General features: G+C 44.9%; 2 protein-coding genes across 13 annotated transcripts in view; one reads left to right on the forward strand and one right to left on the reverse strand.

The window, feature by feature from the left end:
* Positions 1–13,978, forward strand: part of esr2b (estrogen receptor 2b) — a 28,960-nt gene extending 14,982 nt beyond the window's left edge. For 4 of the 6 annotated variants that reach the window (XM_017462395.3, XM_017462387.3, XM_017462397.3 and 1 more), the window contains exons 2-9: positions 6,447–6,852; positions 7,332–7,549; positions 8,902–9,018; positions 9,133–9,477; positions 9,580–9,718; positions 10,524–10,663; positions 11,099–11,276; positions 11,398–13,978. In XM_017462395.3, coding sequence (XP_017317884.1) covers positions 6,500–6,852; positions 7,332–7,549; positions 8,902–9,018; positions 9,133–9,477; positions 9,580–9,718; positions 10,524–10,663; positions 11,099–11,276; positions 11,398–11,635 — 1,728 coding nt within the window. In that variant the 5' untranslated portion in view covers positions 6,447–6,499 and the 3' untranslated portion in view covers positions 11,636–13,978. 6 annotated transcript variants of the gene reach the window in all.
* Positions 13,979–14,438: 460 nt separating this feature from the next.
* syne2b (spectrin repeat containing, nuclear envelope 2b) overlaps positions 14,439–22,054 on the reverse strand; it is a 101,195-nt gene continuing 93,579 nt past the window's right edge. For 4 of the 7 annotated variants that reach the window (XM_047154444.2, XM_047154441.2, XM_047154443.2 and 1 more), the window contains 17 exons: positions 20,733–20,895; positions 20,466–20,653; positions 20,222–20,372; positions 19,930–20,112; positions 19,702–19,839; positions 19,041–19,235; positions 18,684–18,960; positions 18,076–18,231; positions 17,506–17,600; positions 17,135–17,261; positions 16,877–17,055; positions 16,612–16,794; positions 16,400–16,528; positions 16,129–16,320; positions 15,503–15,547; positions 15,374–15,414; positions 14,439–15,229 (listed from right to left, as the gene is read on the reverse strand). In XM_047154444.2, coding sequence (XP_047010400.2) covers positions 15,031–15,229; positions 15,374–15,414; positions 15,503–15,547; positions 16,129–16,320; positions 16,400–16,528; positions 16,612–16,794; positions 16,877–17,055; positions 17,135–17,261; positions 17,506–17,600; positions 18,076–18,231; positions 18,684–18,960; positions 19,041–19,235; positions 19,702–19,839; positions 19,930–20,112; positions 20,222–20,372; positions 20,466–20,653; positions 20,733–20,895 — 2,641 coding nt within the window. In that variant the 3' untranslated portion in view covers positions 14,439–15,030. The remainder of the gene's footprint in view (positions 15,230–15,373; positions 15,415–15,502; positions 15,548–16,128; positions 16,321–16,399; positions 16,529–16,611; positions 16,795–16,876; positions 17,056–17,134; positions 17,262–17,505; positions 17,601–18,075; positions 18,232–18,683; positions 18,961–19,040; positions 19,236–19,701; positions 19,840–19,929; positions 20,113–20,221; positions 20,373–20,465; positions 20,654–20,732; positions 20,896–22,054) is intronic. The other 3 variants (XM_017463482.3, XM_017463486.3, XM_047154442.2) reach the window with 3 other exon arrangements.

The raw sequence follows: 22,054 nt of genomic DNA on the forward strand, positions 1-22,054 counted from the left end.
ACAATGAGTTAATAATATCATTCATATTTAACGTAACATGACGTCTTAATATTAACGAACGTTTCTTTTAACCGTTGAACGGTGTGGTGTTGTTATAGTGGATTCAGAAAGTATTCATACCCCTTCAGGTTTTAATCGATTTAATATAAAATGGATTCAATCGACTGAAAAGCACTCCAGATTGAGCTCAGGTCCAATAATGTTTTCAGATGTCTGTAGAACTTGACCGGAGTCTACCTGTGGCACATTCCGTTGATGATTAAGACATGATTAGGGATGGCACACACCTTTGTGTTGAAAGTTTGACCGTGCACGTGAGACCAAAATCCAAACCGTGAAGGATCCCAGAGAAACTCTGCGTAGACCTCAGAGATCTGGGCGAGGGTACAAAACCACTTCTGAAGCTGTCCTTGTTCCCAGGAACACGACAGAGTGCACTGTGAGGTAGAAAAACCACCAGGACCCTGCCTGGGCCAGAAAGGCCTAGAAGCTACTCTTAGTCCCTGTTCTACCGAACCAACAATCATGAGGATGCGCTTTCAATGGAGACTGGAGCTTCTGAAAGGTGGCGCTAGACTCGTCTATCTTTGTAAACATCTGGAATATGGTCAGGTTGGTGACCGAGAACCCAGCGGGCGCACTCTAACAGAACTTCAGAAGTCCTCCACGGAGATAGGAGAACCCGCCAGAAAGGACGACCATCTCAGGAGTCCTCCATCTTTATGGTACAGCGGCTAGACAGATCAGTAAAAGGCACTTGGAGAGCATGAGAAAACAACATTCTGGTCTAATGAGAGAAAAATGGAAGACTTTGGCCTGGTCGGCAGCAGAAGGTCGGTCAAACTTGACAGAAGGACACGCTTAATACATCTGGTTAAAATTGTCGGCTAACTTATCATGCTTTATTGGGTTATAATTAGTGGTGTAACGATACACGGGATTGAAATCCTGTACCATACGTAACGAGGAGGAGGCGTGGCCTTGATTAAGTTTAAACGCTTTTCACATCACGCTACACTGTCACGTTATAATGCGTGCGTTGGCGTGTGTATGACTCAAATCATCAGCTTCTCAACAAGCCCATACTGAATTATTCTGACGTGTGTGTGTTTGGACAAATGTGAAACTCAGTCAGAGCTCCAAATCCAAGGTCACTTGGCTCGAGTGGCTTTCCTGGGCTGCTGACGTGTCTCTTCTCTCCGTTTCCTCTTTTTTTTTTACTTTCTTCCCTCTGCTGTCTCACATCATCTTCACACTCGGTGTTCAGAACGGTCTTTTCACGCACACTGAATTTCACATCCAATTTAGAAAGGAACACCCCCCCCCCCCCCCCCCCCGATTCTCAAGGTTAGTTTCAGATCATTCTCCTCCAGTCGTAGGATCTGCAGTCTTCTCACGAATTTAGCGATGTTATTGTACTCATAAGCACAACGGTGACGTTTCTGTTTCTTTCAGACGTTAATAACACGCCGGTCGTGTGCTCGCTTTGATCTTTTACGAGACTTAGAACGCCTTTATCTCCTATATAAGGAAGTGGAAAAAAGTCTAAGGAAGGAAACTCACGGGGGATGAGAGTGCAGATGCGGTGACGGGAAAACGTTTATCAGATGCTTTGACGTCCTCTGAAAGTGTATTTTATTTAAACACTACGGTAAGTAAAGACGTGATGTTTCGTCCCCAGTCTTTCAGACTGACGTGATTAGTGCCATAGCAGCTAATTTACGCGAGACTTTACCTAACTTAATTCCTAGCCTTGGTCTTGTCTTTGCTGTTAGAGCTTTCTTCACGTTCTCAGGTCGTGGAGACGTAAATCATGACGATGAAGGAAGGCAGCAGAGCTCAGCGGGAGCAGCGTATTGAGTACTTTTCCATTCCTCCTTCAGTAAGCTCTTTATCCTGGTCAGGGTCACGTTAATGTTTTCGAGTCTTTTTACCGAAACGATACGTTCGAGTCTCGGTGTCACTTTACAGACCTCTCCTGTTTCCCCGCCACTCAGAGGAGACACGATGATATTCCAGCGTCTGTTTGTAATAATAGCGTTATACACACGGACGGCATTTTGCGGTTTACGGCCGTGCTATTTTTTGCCGTTTTTAATTGAATGGATAAGACCGTGGAGTAAATCCGAGGCAGAACGTCCCCCGGGTTCTCTCGGTAACCCCGTGAATCTGACTCTGTGCACGAACATGACCGCAGAGCCCAATGATCCGCCTCGACTGGCTCTGCCAGGATTACACGCTCGACTACGTGCCTGTCGTTAAAAAGGTCAGGAATGATTTTTCGCAACAGGTGGATGGATGTGAGAAAAGGCGGCTCTGTCCAGAAGATCTTTAAAAGAATCGCTCAGACCAGACTTTATCCAGCAGTCGATAGAGGAGAGTAGTCGTGTATTTCCGCAGGGTGTCCCAGAAGTCTCGGAACGTGGGGGGCGGTGTTCTCCGGCACCACGGCGGTTGTGCCTTCGTCAGAGGATGTTTGTGGACGTCCACGACGCTCACAGAATTTGTTAACAAGTTGTGCAGCAGTTTCGTGTGATGTTCTCGCCGTGTTTACCGTGGAAGTCCAGCGGAACGTTCTCCAGTACGTTCTTCTTTTGTCAAAGGCGTTCAGAAAATATATATAATATAAACTAAGTTTGAAAAATCTCAGAAGACGTTTTGCTAAGAAGTTTTTCTCCTTTTGGGACACGCTGTATCTCGTAGTCTTGTGCGATACTTTGTGAAAGATTTAATAATCCAGTCATCGAATTCAAAAAATTCGAAGCGTTCTCCATGTACACTAACCTTCTCCAGGTACACCAACCTTCTACAACCTTCTCCGTGTACACTAACCTTCTCCACATACACTAACCTTCTCCAACCTTCTCCACGTGCACTAACCTTCTCCAGGTACACCAACCTTCTACAACCTTCTCCACGTACACTAACGTTCTCCAACCTTCTCCATGTACACTAATCTTCTCCAACCTTCTCCACGTACACTAACCTTCTCCATGTACACCAACCTTCTACAACCTTCTCCACGTACACTAACGTTCTCCAACCTTCTCCATGTACACTAATCTTCTCCAACCTTCTCCATGTACACTAACCTTCTCCATGTACACTAACCTTCTCCAACCTTCTCCACGTACACTAACCTTCTCCATGTACACTAACCTTCTCCAACCTTCTCCACGTACACTAACCTTCTCCATGTACACTAACCTTCTCCAACCTTCTCCACGTACACTAATCTTCTCCAACCTTCTCCATGTACACTAACCTTCTCCGTGTACACTAACGTTCTCCATGTACACTAATCTTCTCCACCCTTCTCCATGTACACTAACCTTCTCCAACCTTGTCCGTGTACACGAACCTTCTCCACGTACACTAACTTTCTCCCAACGTTCTCCACGTACACTAACCTTCTCCAACGTTCTCCACGTACACTAACCTTCTGCACATACACCAACCTTCTCCATGTACACCAACCTTCTCCATGTACATTAACCCTCTCCAACATCCTCCAACTACACTAATGTTCTCCAACGTTCTCCATGTACACTGACCTTCTCCATGTACACTGACAGAAAGCGACACCTAGGCTATCTTGTATATTTTGGCAGATTCACAGCAAGAGCTTTGTTCCTGAAGTATGTTTCGGTAGGAATAGGGAGCTTTTTCACTTTTAGAGAGGGTCGATGTCCCAAAGCAACTTTAAAACAAATAATAAACATCTGGGAGAGATTTTCATTTCTTTAAAAAAAAAAAAGAACCAAAAAAAAAAATCCAGCACATGGTTCATGCTGTAAAACCTCAACTGAATAAACGATACAGTCAGTAGTTACTTCTGCCCAGTTATTTCTGGAATAAGACACAGAAATTTGAGAACTTTTTTTTATATTATTTATTTATTTTTTTAAAATCCATACACGTGTTATTTATTTCTGGGTTTGACTCCTAAATCTCTTCCTATGAGAATCTTTTAGCCAAAAACAGTAATTTATTGGGCTGGGGAAAAAAAAGTAGTATCTTGGCCAACTGGGTATGAGGGAATTATAAAATAATAATAAAAATACTCCCATTGGAAATTGATTAGTGTTTGTTGGACTTGAGTGGGTCTGAAAACAATTTCAGGCATGTAGTGTGCTTCCACAGAGAAGGCGGCGAATTCTTTGCGTTTTAAAACTTGTTTTTTTTGTAACGTTCGTACCGCGGGCCAAAAGGGAAACTAAAACACGCTGCAACTCAAACATCTTTAGCAGCGTGAGACTAATTGCTCGTTTCTACTCCACCGGGTTCAGCTCGTGAGGCAGCGTGCAGGGAAAAGTCTCCGATTGCATCAAGCGTCGGAACACGTGACCGTTGATACGCTGCTTTCGTTTAACGCAAAAAAAAAAAAAAAAAGTGCATGGATGCGTGAGTGTAGGCAGTCAACATGACCTGTGGGGGTTTCACACCTGATCTGAGAACATGGCGGTCCGACCGACCTGAACTGAACTGGAAATCACTTATTAAAAGGTTTGATCAATGAATCAGATATTTACAGAACTCGATGCGTCCACCTTTTTTTCCCCTCAATACGTCGATTCGTCTTTGTGGAATTATTTGGATTCTTGGTTCTTCCTTGCTTTCCGTGCTCGGATACATCACGTCAGTTATAGAATATAAACACGTACGTCAGCGTTATGATGCTGGACTTGGGTGGATGGTGTTCATTCGGTATCGAGTGTTAGTCAGCAAGAAGCAGCATCAATGGTTACGTTTCCGTACAGAGTTTTGGTTACGAACGTTACAATCAACATAGCGAGACTTTTGTGCCGAGACTTTTGTACAGGAATAGACGGATCATAAATTCTTCATGTTCCGCTTTATACTGCGGCGATTTACTGACGATTACCGGGTTCGGTTTGTTAATGAACAACACGACGCTTATTTTAACGGTTCGTAGTCAGTCGTGGAACGTCCGAGACACCAGATCGTCCCTGCTCTCGCTCCAGACTCTCTCACGAGTATCCGTTAACAGGTGAAGATCTTCCATTACGCCAAAGTCCAATATCTCCGAGGCATATTTCATCGGACTGTGATGGTGTGGTCTCCTCTCGGACGCTTTTTATTCAGTCGATTCTTAACGAAGCGAGGCCAGGTTTAGTTTTCATTTGTACTGTGTGTTAATGTTAACTGTGTTGTTGTGCTTAGCCTCACAGAAACAAAGACATTTCTACGCACACACACACACACAGTCTGGCTCTCTCGGAGTGTTTCCCAGATATAGACAGATCGTTCTTCTTCATTCCATGCTTTGTTGTGTTCTGCTCCGGATTGTGATAAGTGCGGTTCAGTTTGTTCTTTCTGTCACAGGCCCGTAGCGGTGTTGACCCTCGGCCTACGTGTCCGTGTCTGTTGACACTGTTACGCAAAAATGCAAAAAAAATTTTATAAATAGCCAGGACCTTTAGCAAAGTTTTTTTGTGTGTGTTTTTTTCCCCCTCCTCGTAGTTCAAGGACATTATCTCATCCGTCTAATGAAAGCGTCACGTCTCTCGTCGACGTGCTGGCATTTTAAAGACAGGGAAAAAGTCCAGTGATGGATTCTAAAATGTTCAGGGGGAAAAAAAAGAGAAAAGATTATATCTATCGATCTGGGACTCGATAGTAGTAAATGGACTTCAGACCACGTCGACGCGACATAACAAGCGGTGAAATAAGTGTGTTATCGACCAGTTATCCTGTCTGGGACAGATTTTCTCTGAAAAAGAGCACTTAAAGTAACGGTAATCTTTCGAGGATACGTCCACCCAGGATCCGTTTCACAGAACTACCCCGAGACCTGAAACAAAAAGTAGCACTCGTCATTATCGTTATTATTATTATTATTTTAACTGAGATGACGGCGCTTGTGTGTCATTTTTATTTCAGCAGGGAAAGGCAGCATTCGGTTTATTCATTGCACGTTTTTATCAGTCTCTCCTACTGGAGAAGGAATTTGGGGGCAAGGGGAACTTTTACAGAACCGTCTGCCTTTACTGCCAAAGAGAAGAGACTGGAGATATGAGGCTAACGTTTTTCCAACTGCGTTTCTTATCGTGCAAATCCGTGGCGTTGACATTTAAATTATTCTATCCTTCAAGCCTCCCCAGCATTCGGTCTTCGTCGGTGAACGCGCCAGGGGTTGTAGAAGACAGCCGCTCCAGCTCATTTACACCCCGCGTTCACGTCCTCGACCCTGTTGACAATTCCGTCCCGAATATCGGGATTATATCGGGATACGGATTAGCGGCGTAAAAAAGCGTAAAGGCACACGAGATTCGTTTAGCTTTTTGCTCTCTTGGACCGTATAATAATAGTGATTTCTGTATGACTTTATACCACGTTTCAGGTCATTTTAATTCAGACCATGCTGTATATGTTTATTGCATAAAAATGAATCATAATGAATATTTGTGTTTATGATTTTTCAGCTCCGTGATGGTTACAGGCTCTTAAGGACCTGGTTTGAATTCTCCACCCCACGATGAGCTCCTCGTTGTCCCCAACCCTGCAGACAGTAAACGGCATGGATCAGGACGAGCCGTTGCCACTCTTTCCATCCCACTATCCTACGGCTCTAGGGGTGGACCGAGGAACCGTCTGTATCCCTTCTCCGTACGCAGATAACGGCCACGCCGAGATGTCCTTCTGCGGTCCGTCTGCGCCTGAGAACCCGGCCATCGCACCTCCGCTCAGCCCGTCGCTCTTCTGGTCCTCGCACAACCCCCACGCCATGCCCGCTCTGCCCCTGCATTGCCCGCCTGCTCTGCCATACAGCGAGCCACATATACACACCGCCTGGGTCGACACCAAGCCACACACCTCGGGCCGCCACAGGTGAAGGGGGCGGGGCTTAATGAATTGTCCATTTTCCTTTTCTTACATCACAGGAATTCTCATCAGTTCAGAATGTTTCCTGTTTGAATTTATACCACAGCGTTGTATGAGTTCTCGAACCCGATTGGCCGGAAGGTGTTGATTAGTGTTATATAGCGTTACCATTTCCATAGTAACAGCCCATTCACCGGGAAGTACAGTATACACACAGTGGTGAAGTTTATGGAAGGAAGTTTTCCATCTTCTTTCTTTTTTTTTTTTATGGACAGGGGAGTTTACGCTTTTTTGCGGTTTCTCGGTAAACGGATAAAATTACGGATTGTAATGGCTGATGAATTGCTGTGGTGTAAGAGGAATAAAACACTCATGGACCTGCTGTCGCAGGAAAATAATCGATATCGGAGCGGTAACCGTGACTCCGTCGTCGATTATTTTCCTGTAGGTCTGCGTTTCATGTGACGCTTTCTGTCTCTCCACAGCTCTTTCCTGTCTCGTCCGAAGTTGTTTGGAAAGCGGCCGGAAGACGGCGACGGCGACGAAGCTCTGGACGACGACGACTCCTCTTCGTCGTCGTCAGGCGCCGTGGTCAAACGCGACATGCACTTCTGTGTGGTGTGTCACGACTACGCGTCAGGCTACCACTACGGCGTCTGGTCCTGTGAGGGCTGTAAGGCTTTCTTCAAGAGGAGCATTCAAGGTACCGAAATTTTCTACCATTTCCTACCCATCTTTTCCAACGGTCTGCATTTGACCCATTTAAACACCCACACACTTTGAGAAATTGCAGGTCCTCATTGAGTGCATGCTGTTCTCTGCTGAGTTTACAGCCCGCCTGTGTCGTGATATTGTGACGTTCTACTCAATTAGGCGAAACAACAATAAGTGACTCACCTTAGGTGCTTGTTTTGTTATATAAATGGATATTATTACTTTTCTCTGATTCCACGTTTTCACCCTAATTTACTTCTTTACTAGAGGCATAGTGATCTAATCTATTTTTATTTTTACATTATTTAAGTGTGTTTTTATATATATATATATATATATATATATATATATATATATATATATATATATACTGAAATAATGTAAAAATAATTAGATCACGATGCCGCCACATGTACTTGACCTATTCGAGCTATGGATAGCTGCTTACACTCATTTTTAATGATTTTACACGAAATTTCTGCGTTTTCTGCGAATCGCATCGCCATAAATGAACTTTAAACTTCAGCCAATGAAATTCTGTCTCCTGTTCTGGATCAGCCCGTAGTTTCTCAATACTAGTGACCGCTAGAAAGGAAATGAGCGTGTTTAGACCAGCTGTCATGACTCTAGAGGAAACGAGCGTTCCAATGATGCCAAACGTTATTTCTTTTTGTTCCTCGTCGGAGACCCTGAAACCAAATCGTTTCCAAACATCTGAAACAGTTTTATCTTTCTTGTCGACCAAAGGCTCTTTCCATCATTTTGGCTCGAGCTGAATTAGAAACTCCACAGCCTGGCGCGAAGCGAGTTTGGCATTCAAAGCTGTAAAGAAAAATGGCGCGCGGTTTTTAAAAAGACAAAGACGAGACGGATTTTTTTTGCGAAACAGAATGCGGCACAATGATCGCTTTATCTCGATTATTTTGTTTTCGTAATCGAATTGAAAATGCGATCAATCACGCAGTCCTAACTCTCACTCGCGCGCGAAATCCGCGAGTATCTTCAAGTAGAACTGCGAAATGTTTCGCTACTTTATCTACACTGAACCACGTTAAACACGCCCACGAGCTCTGTCCGTCTGTCTTTATCGCTTTCCGCAGTCGTCGAGATTGTTGTCATGAGCCGCGTCTGGAACAGAAATCTCGCGTTCAGAAGTAGCCAATTCAGACGACCGGTCCGCACAGCGGAGTGTTCAGTAGGTTTTGAAGGTGACGCGGGAGGTTTTTAAAATTCAAACGCTAACCGTAACAGGAAACCTGTAACAGGTTAGCGTTAAGATACTCCAGGGCGGCATGTCGGGAGAGTGAAACGGGCTAAAGTGTCGCTCTGTATTCACTTCAGGACACAACGACTACATCTGTCCTGCCACCAACCAGTGCACGATCGACAAGAACCGCCGCAAGAGCTGCCAAGCCTGCCGTCTACGCAAGTGCTACGAGATGGGCATGATGAAGTGCGGTAGGCGGTGCCAAATTTTATTTGCACACTTGTGATGTTTTGGCCAGTGTTTGAAAGCGGTACTCACGCAGGGCTTTGTTTCTTTCTTTCTTTTTTATTAAAAAAAAATCGCAGGTGCACGACGTGAGCGATGTGGATATCGAGCCTCCCGCCGGACCGCCCCGATGAGAGATGGCTCGGCCAGGCCTGTTGGTGTCAGAGGTCAGTCCCAGAGACTTCCTCACACCCCGCTCCATGTCTCGCTCTCCATCCCGGTCTCCAGAGCGTCGGCGGAGAGCGGGTTTTCGGGTTTGTCCCCCGAGCAGCTGGTGTACTGCATCCTAGAGGCAGAGCCGCCGCAGATCTACCTGAAGCAGCAGATGAAGAAACCGTACACAGAGAGCACGGTGATGATGTCACTCACGCAGCTCGCCGACAAGGAGCTCGTCCTCATGATCAGCTGGGCCAAGAAGATCCCAGGTCTGTCCGTGTGTGTGTGTGAGAATACTACAGGATGCGTGCACTGAACGTGATATCTGTGGATGGTAACCTGCTGTGTGTGTGTGTGTGCGCGCTCATCAGGTTTCGTGGAGCTGAGCTTGGCCCATCAGGTACAGCTGTTAGAGTGCTGCTGGTTGGAGGTGCTCATGCTGGGCCTGATGTGGAGGTCTATCGATCATCCTGGAAAACTCATCTTCTCTCTGGACCTCAAACTCAACAGGTAGACGTTCTGCTTACAGAAAACTTCACCGTGTCAAGCATCACACACATTCACCAACACCTTCTGACCAATCAGAATCCAGAATTCAGTAGTGCTGTGGTTTAAAGCATTTTATTATCTAGTTCACAGATATTGTAGTAATTGTAAAAAAACAAACAAAAACCCCCACAGCTTCACTCTTTAACGGTACTCTTGATGTGTGTGTGTGTGTGGTTGGAATTTAATCCCACACTTCCACGGTGATTATCGCTAAGGTCTTAACTAACCTTGGAATGTTCCCATAACACGGGCTTATTTGCCAACACTACTCTTAGTGTACTTTCATAGTTAGTGTACTCCTATCAATGTGTGTGTGTGTGTGTGTGGTTTGGAGGATTTTCAATGCCACAATGGAAATAGAGCTGTTTTATATAGAAACCTGTGGACCTTCTGTGTAAATGTTGCAGTGTGTATCAGCCTTGAAGTTTAAAAAAATTTTTTTTTTTTTAAATGTTAATTGGTTTCTTGATATTTCTTAACAATAAAGTCTGACTCACACACTGCACATGAGTTTTTCTAAATTTACAGCCAAATTAACATAGATATAATATTCCCTTTCTTTTTCTGTCTCTCCTTCTCCCTCTGTCTCTCTAAATTTATATCTGTCTATGTACATATATATTCTGTCTTGTTTTTCCTCCGTTTTTCTTAATCTGTCTCTATATTTATATCTCTCTCTTTCCATCTGTCTCTCCTCCCTGTCCTTCTCAAACGTTCTCTTTCGCTCTCATACTTTCTCTCTTTCTCCGTCTGTTCTCTCCCTCAGGGATGAGGGAAACTGTGTTGAGGGGATCATGGAGATCTTTGATATGCTCCTGGCAGGCTCCTCCAGGTTCAGAGAGCTGAAGCTACAGAAGGAAGAGTACGTGTGTCTCAAAGCGCTCATCCTGCTCAACTCCAGTATGTGTGAGTGTGTGTACGTGTGTTGGGGTTTTGTACCTGCACGTCGGGGGCAGTGACTGATTGGTCTCGGTGCCGACTCGGGTCAGTTCTGAGCTATGTCGATCAAGCATGCTCATTATAATATTAGGCCACACCCACCAGATCAGAGAGCTCAAGTGTATTTTCAGATTTTTTTATTATTTAAACAGAACATTTTTACTGGTCATGCTGCCGCAGCTGTGCGTGCCGTGTCTTAATTATTTAAAAGTCAGACATCTAGCTTTCGATCCTCTTTTTTTGTTTTAAAATGAAAACCCCTTCAGGACTCCAAACAGGAAAGTAGTAGAAAGTATTGTTTCTATAGTAACAGCTCCATTCACAGGGACTGTTTTTTTTTTTTCTTTTCCCCAAGGAGACATTTATTTAACATTTATGGAAGGAATGTGTGTTCCTCCTCAGACATGACGTCATCGGCGTGTGAGAAGGACCTGGAGAGCAGGACGAAGTTGCTGCGTCTGCTGGACGCCGTGACGGACGCGCTGGTGTGGGCCATCTCGCGAACGGGTTTATCCACGCAGCAGCAGTCCACTCGCCTCGCTCACCTACTCATGCTGCTCTCGCATATTCGACATCTCAGGTACTGCCAAACACCGGTTCAAGATCCTAATCAGATGTGTCGTCGTAGTACTGTCCCAAGTTAAATCCTTTAGACAGCCTTGTGTGTGTGTGTGTTACCCATAATCCTCTCTGCCCCGCAGTAACAAAGGCATGGAGCACCTTTCCAGTATGAAGCGGAAGAACGTGGTGCTGCTGTATGACCTGTTGCTGGAGATGCTTGACGCCAACACGGCTCAAAGCAGGCACGTGTCCACTAGTGTATGCACCGACCCCGTGACCCCAGCGACCTCACCAAACACACCCCTGCCCCCTCAGCTCCACAGTCCCGTCGCTCATCATGTCACACAGGTGAACGAGTCACAGTGCAGCCAGGAGTGAGTCCTTTCCCAGTCTCTCTCTCTCTCACACACAGACTCATCCACGGATACACACATCCCTCTGGCTACCAGAACAATTTGACATTTAAGTTGCCAAAGTTTACTCCATCAGCAAACCTAGTGAGATTAGGTGACCCAGAATGCATTTCCTTTTCACACTGTGGTGAAGGTTCTTCACAGTTACTGTATTTTCCAGACTATAAGATATGGAAATTTCGTCGTGGCAGTAGAACAGCTGTAACCTACCTGGTGTTGACAGTACGCATGCTACTCTAGCACCTATGCTAGATTGGCCAATAATAATAATAATAATAATAATAATAAAAAATAGTAGCGCAGCAACAACAAATCGATTATTATCGTTGTCAACGAATCTCATTATGGATTAGTCGTTCTGCGCACGGTAAATTTACTCATTACGTTACTTCTGAGTAAGTACTAAAGTTGTGTCCCAAATGATGTACACTATGCACTGTGTACTCTACCGTCTACTGTGTGGATTTTAGAAAGTTAATATCATCTCAAATATAACACTAGCGTTTTTTTTTACTATCCCGAAGTTTAAGCTGCTTCTAGGTGACGGTGCATGACGTCATATGCACGCTAGCATTAGCAAACACCCAGAGGCACCCATAATGACTTTCTTCAGTCTACTGTTTATCAACGTTACCTTTAAATCCCAACGTGGCCTCAGTCTCCATCAGACTGAGGAAGAAAGTCCTCTAAGGCAGGGAGCCTTTTATATTAAACACGCGGAGATCAAACTGATGCACGAGCACAAAATGCACTGTGTGTACGGGAAACTGGTGCGAGTTGCTTAAAAGGTTTAGTTTAATTTAAGTTTCTTGTCATTATATGTTGTATTTGCGCGCTTGCAGTGTAAATTCTGTAGTTTATTAGAACGGAAGCGATGTGTTAGTAACGAGGCCGCGTTGCCGATCACACCTGTTTTAATTAGACGTTACAGATCTTACTCAGGCTACACTCTGTATCAGCGCAAGTAAGATCTGTAACGACTAATTAAAACACTGTGATCAAAAGTAAACCAGTGAAATAATATGTCTGAAGACAGCGAGTAACACAAACCATAAGGTGCAGTGAAAGGGAGTTTTTATTATTCATTTAGGACTGTACATTAATTCAGTGCTTTTTGTGCAGCCATAAAAAATAATGCATAAATACTTATAAGTATTTATGCATGCACTGAATTAATGTACAGTCCTAAATTAATAATATATATTATTGTATGTGTGTGTGTATTGGGTTCTTTTCTGTTTTGGACAAACAGATGTGTAAAGTTTTAGCCTGAATTCATATTTGTAACATTCGGTTTGTGGATTTTATTGTAAATAAAGAAAAAAAATAACGGTGCTGAAAGTTTGCCCCGCCCCCATCCGATTAATCGTTTATGAAAATAACGGTTAGTTGCAGCCCTAGTAAATAGTATTGAAGACTTGAAGATTTTTATCTAATAGGCATATTTTGATCAATTAATTATGACTGAAAAGTATTTCATGTCGTGCACTTTAAACATATCAAAGCACAATGTCCGTCAGAAGCAGTTGAATCCTATTGGAGCTAACCCCCCCCTTAAAATTTTTACACAATTTATCTGAACATAAATACATATGCACATTGTTTGTGCGTCCATAGTGAGAAAGCAGGTGGAGTAATGAGAACCCTATTTATTATTATTATTATTAGTAGTTGTATCTTAAAGCTCAGGAAACAATACAGCGATGAACTTACTGCAACACTAACGGGACAAAAGCTAAGCTACAGCGGTATTACACCATTATATAGAGAAGGACTTATTTGGGTGTGTCTGGTAGTCCAGAAAATACAGTACAACCTTCTACAATCCAAATACCTACACCCTGTGTATTTCTGACTTGCACTACTAATCCCTCCATCCCTTCTTCTTCTCCTGCCCTGTGGTGCTGCGTACGTCTGAACTGAGAGGACACGTGTTTAACCAAAAAAAAAAAAAAACAGTGCTAAATACAAGCGGACTCTTTGAACTGTTCGCTTCCTGCGCCAACTACGGAAACCCCGGAACGACCCCGGACTTTATATGGACATTACGTCTGAGGTAATGCACAACTTTTTCAGGCGTCACGGTTTCACTCAGTAGATCATGACCAAGTCTCAAAATATTCATAAAAATAAAAGGGTTTTTTGTGTTAAATTTCTAAAGCCAAGGTACGGAAATGTCAACACCAAATCAGTGATGACTTTTTTTTTTTGTGATTGTGCTGCCGTCTCATCCTCTGTAAATGACCTGATTGTATCGCAGAATTCGTTGATGCAGCGAAAACAAACATAAATGCAATGAAGACTTGTATAGTTTTCACATCTTTCCTGTTTTTTTTTTTTTTTTAAATGGTTGTTTGTTTATTTTTGCAAACTTGCACAGGAGCATGCGAAACGTTTTAAGTCCTTGATCCCGATGTATTTTCTGTCTTTCTTAATCTGTCCTTATCAAACTTTCTCTCATTCTCCGAAGTTAATCCACATTAGAACAACATTTCGTGTACATGATTTAACATACGGCAGTGTTAAAACAGTAAAGAACTAAATTTACTCTCGGGTTGTTAACGTAATGCCAGCTACGAGGTGGTACTCTAACGAGCTCGTTTATTACTCTGTGTAGAACTAATCAAATGCGTAAATTCATTTCAGGTACCCTAGTTCAGTCAGAGGCAGAGAGCTTGAAATGAAACTAGCCGACACTTATTGTTCCACGAGTCGTTTGTCGACATGTAATTCACCGTGTTGTAAAAAATACCAGTTGTTTAACACACTTCAGGCAAACCGCTTTATTTGTCAAGAAGTACAAATCGACTTTAAACTATACATCGTGAACATAAATAACACTCTCTTCGTGTGTGCGTCTGTACTATGGCTTTTGTTAGGTGCCAGAAATAAATAAAATATAATAATTTTTGAATTATTGTTAAATAAGTCTATAACAAGCAGACAGTTTAACGACGACCCTCGTGTGTGGATTATCCTACACAGTATCCAAATATATTCTTCATCTAATAAACGCAAACCGGTTCACAGAGTACGCCAAGTCAGGAGTTTGTACAGGATTTTAAAATATCACTCATCAAACTGAAAATCGACGCAACGTTAATTTAATGGCTTCTGTGATTAAAGACGATACCATAACGAGGTTAGCGACTGTGAGGTTGTGTTTAAATCCCACAGGGCCTCCACACTGAGCGACGTTGTTTTTTTTTTTTTACTGGTTCTTTTTGAAAATAGGGGACAAAAAATTCCTTCTTCATAGATTAAACCCAAGTGTGTGTGTAAATAGTTTTTTTTGTATGCTGACTCACAAAATGACTGAGCAGTGCAGAGATGTTAAAGATCACAAGGGTTGGTGGCAGCTCATGTAGGAGGAGGGCCATTGGTGTAGCGCAGCATGGGGTAGAAGGAGCGGGCGAAGTTGTTGGAGAGGGCACAGCTGTAATCGTCCTCGGATGCGGGAACCAGGCAGGTCAGCGCCAACAGCAGCAGGAAGAGCAGGTGCAGGGGAAACGCGGCTCGCAGAACCCGGTACAGGAACCGCCTGCCTCCGGAAACTTCTCTGCAAAAAAAAAAAAAGTGTGTTTGACGCGCTAGCTCTTTGTAAGTATTAGCAAATTATGCTTAAATGTTTAGGACAGGTTGATTTATTTTTTCTAATCAGATCTGTGACACTTAACAGGTTGTCCTTTTACTTGTTACATACTTAGCGCTCGCGGAAGGTCTTCTCTTGACAGCTCCCGGCCCCTACAGGTAAAAGGTAAGGGAGTGAAAATCAGCAATGTTTGTTTTTTTAAACAGAAAGCAGCTGTGTGTTTATGCTCTGCACTGTTACCTTGTCTGTTAGTGACTGACAGTCTGCTGAAGAACCTTCGCTCTTCTGCAGTGTGGAGAGAAATTTCAGCAGCTGAGTTATTAGGTTATTTAAAAAAAGACACTGAATGCTTCCTGAGTCCAAGAGCGGAGAAAATGCTCATTTCTGTAGGACAGGGTAAGTAAGGGGGTGGGGGGTGTACCTATGCTGTACACACACACCCTGTGTGTGTGTGTGTACAGCATAGGTACAAAAGCCTTTTTCCACCCCCTAGGGGTGGAGGGGGTGTATAATAGATAAGGGAGGGGCACCCCATGCCTGTTCCCATTAGGTGTGGGATGGGTGGGAGATTACAGGTGTCTAAATATGTGAGAAACACAGTTGAACCCTCGACATCCCACCCGTCCAGCGGGTGGGAAGAGGTGCGTTTTGACTGAGTTTTTATGCAGATGTCAAACCTGTCCATGCCCACCCGTGCAGAAGTTAACAAAAGCTACATCCCACCCCCTCCTCTTATGTATGCCTACACACAGGTGGGTGTGTATATACACTTGTGTGCTTAGACACACATGGGTAAGCCCATGTGTGTCTAAACACACAAGTGAACATAGACACCCAACCTACAAAATAGAAAGGCTTGTACTTACCAGTCTGGTCTTCAGAGTGTTGAGGTCATGGCTGATCTGTCTGAGAAGGAGGCGGAGCTTGTTGTTAATGACGTGCACCTTCTCTTTGGCCTCCATGCTCTCCTCACCCTGATGCACATGCAGGACATGGGAGGAGATCTGCTGCAGTGACTGCACTTCTGTTTCCCTGGCCAGGAGCTCGTGCTGCACTGCCTGTACACACACACACATACACACTTACTTCATGTCCACTTTGTCAAATAAAAGAAAGAACGAAAGCGTTTGCACACACCTCAAGTGAATCTCTGTGCTCCTGCAGTACATCAACATCCACATCAAGGTTATGAATGTTCACCATGTAGCGCTGGCTCTCCACTTGAGCCAACCACAGCAATAGAGAGTGCAGCGTCTCATGGAACTCCTGAAAGAGGGGTTAAGGGTCAGTTATAAGAAGTTTTTATAGCTTGTGTATTTTTATATAACGTGTGTGTTATGTCTGTCCACCTGACACCGCAAGAGCTCAAGGTGCAATCGGTTCTCCCAGGAGTCCAGCACAGCACAGGCACGTGCCCATTTCTGATTGGCTGCCTGCAGCTCTGTCTGCATTTCTCCTTGGGGGAGGCTCCACCCATTCAGGTTCACACCAATCATCAGAGCCTTGTAGCTACAGAATGTCCTCTGGATCTCCTTTGGAGTTAAAGAAAAAAACATTCACACAATCGTCTTTCCTTTCTACATCCAGGTTGGGGAAAAATGTCACAGTCGTCACCTTGAGCTTGCGGATGCTGCTTTCTACATCTTGAATGCTCGGGCGGTCATCCTTCCCTCTCTGAAGCCTCTCCAGTTCTGGAAGCACACAGTCGAGCCAGGTCGTGAGCTCCCCAAGGTCAGAGGTCAGCTTGCGCTGAGCACCGTGAGCCTGGAGGATCTCCCATCTCTCAATCACAGCTAATAAAAGGAGCATGTGTTATTTTTATGAACTAAGAGCAACATTTCTACTGAAACGGCTTGAGACACACACACACACCTGTCTGTCTGTCTGCAGACGAAAGTACGGTCAGACCCTCACAGTCAAGCATCTCATCGCGGCTCAGGATGTGCTCGACTCGCTTCAAGTCGTCTATGCTCTCCGTGCACTCAGACATGAGCTTAGCCTGCGAACGCAAAAGACGTGGAATCAAACATCGCACACGTGTCTGAGATAGCTGCATGTTCCTCACAGAGATGTGAACATTCTGTAATACTAACTGATAAAGAGGAGTGTGTGTGTGTTCTCGAATATCCTCTCAAGTTAACTCCCGTTATACAAACACAGGAAGCGTCACTACGATAAAATCCTGATTAAAGATGATGAGCACTCATGGAATCTAAGGCCCTGCTGTTTGTGTGTGTACGTACATATCCCCCAGGATGATGAGAAGCACCCGTGTGTGTAGGTGTGGAGGTCAGGCTGTGGATGATGCGTTTCCTGTCCTGCCAGCTGGGCTCCGTCACTGAGAGAGGCGAGATACGTTACCGTTAATGAATGACACACAATTCCCTGGGTGCATTAACAAACACACGGAAAGCATGCGAAACAAAAACGCTCACCACAGTCGAGTCGATCAGCCCAGAGGTTTCCTAGTCTTGCACCAAGCTAATAATCAGCATTCGGGTGAGACTCTGATGCGTTAGATTAAATTTGAACTCCTGCTGTCATATGTGTTGCTTAGCCAAATAATGTCAGCTGACAATTTCAAGCCTGATGCTAACTGGTGGTCATAAACACCTTTACTTGTTTTGTTAGCCGCATAGAGCACAGTGCTCTAAACTATAGAAGCACCTTGGCAGATTGACTCTGTTATTAAACAAACAACTTAAACAGGATACACTGAGGGCTTGCAGGTTATAAATCAGACATAATTCATGCCTAACACTCAGAAGCACGTGTGTGTGTGTGTGTGTAGCATGCAGCAGGCTGGAGCCTACCGGACACAGCACTCAGAGCTCGAGCTGTAGCTTTAATAAAGGACTCGGAGCTCTCAGTGACCTCTACATCTGTAACAGAGGAGCGGCACAGACCCGGTCCGGTCACAAAGACCTTTAAACCTTTACACACTACTGCGGCGTAATTCAGGAGATAATCTGCTGTTTCAGCACAAAAACATAGTGATGCACTCAGAGGACCGCTTTTAAATGCATCTTTCTCATCATAACATTATCATGATGATTCAGTACACTACAGGTCAAAAGTTTGTGGACACGTGACTGAAATATTCTGAAAAGCAGATAAGTGTGCAGCATTACATATGAACTCCTTTAATACTGTTAAAAAACTGAATGGATTTATCATCACATGATTTGCATTACTCCAGAGTTTGATGACTTTATTATTATTGTAAAATGTGGGGAAAATAATGAGTGAGGGTGTAAACTTTTGACCAGTAGTACATGTAATTATTTGGGGGTTTCTCTTTTCACATTTCTAAAAAGGTTTCCACATATCTAAATGATCATCTAGTATATTTACAGAATTGTGCGTTTTTTTTAAGTTTAAAAAGTCGTAAATGGTTGTAAACAGAGCGCGGTCACTGTACCTGAGAGCGCGCTGTAGTACGTGGCCTCGTCTTCGTCCTCGGGCGATGAAGATCCACCCACGTCCACCGTGTGGTCCCACTCCAGCGGTATGGAGTCCACGCTGACCGGCGTCTCTCGGCCAGACGGCTCCAGTGAAGGAGGCAGCAGGAGACACGCCGAGGGCTGGACGGACACCAGCGTCACCGCGTCCTCTTCTCTCTCCCACACGCCGGACAGCTCTAACGAGTCCTCCATATCCGGGTCTCTGTCTGAGAAATCGCGCTCGTCGTCCAAGACCTGACCGAGGAAACACGGAAGGTTAAAACAGAGAAACACGTCTCGCGTGTATCATACCGCCTGAGACGTGCGAGACGGACCGGTCGCGTGTAGACGAGGCGATGGTGGAAGCGTGCGACTCGGCTGAACACCTCCTGGCAGTAAGAGTGCAACTCCTCCAGCTCGTCCTCGATCAGCACAGCGTCCAGCGGCGAACTCTTCTGGATCAGTTTCTCTCCAAACACGATCAGAGAATCGATCTTATTGGTGTTGAGCGTGATCTCCTGCTGGAACGCCTACGCGGACAGGGACGCAAACTCCTCAGTATAGCGCATGGTATCTGCAGGTACCAGCACTTCAAATCACCATACTCGACACCTAACGCGTCCATTTCTGGGTTTAAGTGAACTATCGCAGAGTAAACATCCTTTCTGCACTGACATTTGTTCCAACAGTGAAAGAATAAAATCCATTATTTCCTTCACACGACTTTCCAAGAGCAGAAAAAAAATGTCATTTACCCTCAGCAGCTCTATTAGAAATCCCCTCACAGCAGTGTCTTATTTGGGGTACAAATAGTAATATATTTCTGACTTGATTCACTTCTTGTTACCAATCTGGTGAAATGTTGTAAATCTGGGTTTACCATATCACAGCAACGAGCGAAAATAAAATCGTAAATCTGCTTTACGTTGTGGTTTCAGTGATGTGATATTTAACTAAGAAGGTAAAGTGTGTGTGTGTGTGACTCTGAGCGCTGACCTTGAGTTGTCTCATCTTGTCGTGGACGTCACTTTCGGAGAAGTGCTCGACGTTGGTGAGCTGCAGGTCCATCTCGGTGAGCCACACCAGAACGGCGTCCCTCGTTCCCTCAAACTCCTCCCTCTGAGACGTGAAGTGCTGCGGAGAGCAGAACGGAGACGGGTCAGCAGACCGCGTTACGTTAACAGACATCTGGTATTATAAGATATTACGTGTTGAAATTGGCACCTTGAGTCTGCGGATGATGGCGCTGACTCTCCTGTGCAGCTCGTCCCAGCGCCGGTTCCCTTCGTTCACCATCGTCTTTAGTTTGCAGGCGGCGTCCGTGCGGTTCTCACGGGCCAGGCGGCGGTACTGTTTGTTCACCAGCTCCAGCTGCGTCAGGCGCTCATGAACCTGCCGTTGGAACGCCTGCGCGTGTGTGTGAGAGAGACGAGAACTGATCTACGACACTGCTCGTTAGTAAAATAAATTCACCTCATCAAACCGATAACGTGAGTAAAGTGAGTCCGACACTCACCTCGAACTTTTTGAGCTCCTCCTTGGCGCATGTGTAGAGGACGTCTGTGCTGGCCGGGTTCGCCGCCTTGCGCTCTGCGGTGCTCAGCCAGTCCTCGAAAGCGGAGTAATCTTCCAGAAACTTACACCAGAGACGCCATGTCTCCTCGATCCTGCAGGGGGCGACACACACAGCATTAGTAAAATAACTGATGGGAAGGCAGTTTCAGAACCTCACTCTGTACGTGTGTGAAACACTCCCTCACTTCATCCTCCTCTCCATGGACAAGGCGCAGATGTTTCTCCAGCGGCGGTCCAGGCTGTGTGTGGTCTGTTGGATGGAGTCATTCTCCACGTCGCTGCTGCAGGCGTCGGCGTCGTGCAGTAACATGTCGCACAGCGTGAGCACCGACGCCACGCCCTCCGTGTGTTGCTCGATGTCCTTCTGCAGCTCCTGGACAATCGGATATAAATCAGACACGGTTTGGCCGTGACAAGTTTATGAAATCAGGAAGAGAGGTGTGTGTGTGTACCTGGTGTTCGGTGAGTTTGCACTGGATTTCGTCATCGTGACACACTCCGAACACTATGGGTTTGGTGAGCTCCCCCTCGATACGCGACAGCCACGTACGCAGGTTGCTCATGTTCTTGTCCAGCTGCTGCACCATCACCAGAGTCTCCTTCAGCTTCCTCACCCTGAAACATCAATCAAATCGTTTATAGAAAAGGAAGAAGACTTGGTGTGTGGCTGTGGGACGCTGCAACAGCTGAGAGTGTACGGATAATTGGTGATGACTGACACACGAGGAAAATATCTAACTATTCGAAAGTGTTTACATTCGACAGTTAAACACTCTCACTCTTTTCAAAAATGATTTACACTGTGTGTGTGGTGGGATATCACGTAGGTGCTCCTCGGTCACCTGACTCCACTTATTGGCTGATTCTCAAACACTTAATGAGCTGAAGCAGGAGGAAATTAAGCTGCAACAAAAGCCTCTCGCTGCTCGCATCACGAGTCCGTTCACAGTCGCGGCTCAAAGCCGTACGGTGTCTGAACTCCAGTCGAGTCGAGACGTCACGTCACGAGGAACCAAAACAAATCAATGTTTATGTGGGGGGGAACAAAACCATCAGTAATACTGCAGGAAATCTTGTGCAACAGAATCAGCAATCAAACTGACTCCATGTGCATGCACTTACAATGCACTGAAATTTTTATTTTTTTGGTTTCCTGGTGCACAGCAACATCCTCTTTGCCTCATACATGCTAGTACACCATTAAGCTCTGAGGTTAGCATTAGCCAGCTTGTTGAGTGTGTGTGGGGCTGCTGTTAAAAAAAAAAACCCACACACAACACATCCCCCCACCCAAGTACACCCTGCTGATGCCGCATATATAAGTCATGATGGCGAGCAGGTGGTACGTACTCACAGACCGATGAGGCAACATCATGGCTCTCTCTCGTGAGCGTTAGCATTTTCTGGACAATCTGCTGCAGATGGTCTGTCACTTTCCCTCTCTCTCTCCCTCCCTCCCTCTCTGTGTGCAGTGTGTTCAAGAATGCGTAAGGAAGCATACGTCATCTTTTTAAAAGCGTGCACGGATTCTCACACACACACACACACACAGCTCTGTATGGATGAAACCACTAAAGTGTGCAGCGGGTTTAAGACGCATATCCAATCCAGTTTGTAAATCCGGCGGGTAAAAAGACAAAAACAACACACTTCTGCTTCTACACATCTGTATATGCACACAATAGTAGTAAGAGCTCAGGGGTCATGTTACTTAGTACAATAAAAAAAAAAAAAATTTAGGACTGAAACAGTTAAAATGAATAAATAAATCCAA

The sequence above is a fragment of the Ictalurus punctatus genome, chromosome 3 (assembly GCF_001660625.3).
Source record: "Ictalurus punctatus breed USDA103 chromosome 3, Coco_2.0, whole genome shotgun sequence".
In the NCBI taxonomy this organism is placed as follows: Eukaryota; Metazoa; Chordata; class Actinopteri; order Siluriformes; family Ictaluridae; genus Ictalurus; species Ictalurus punctatus.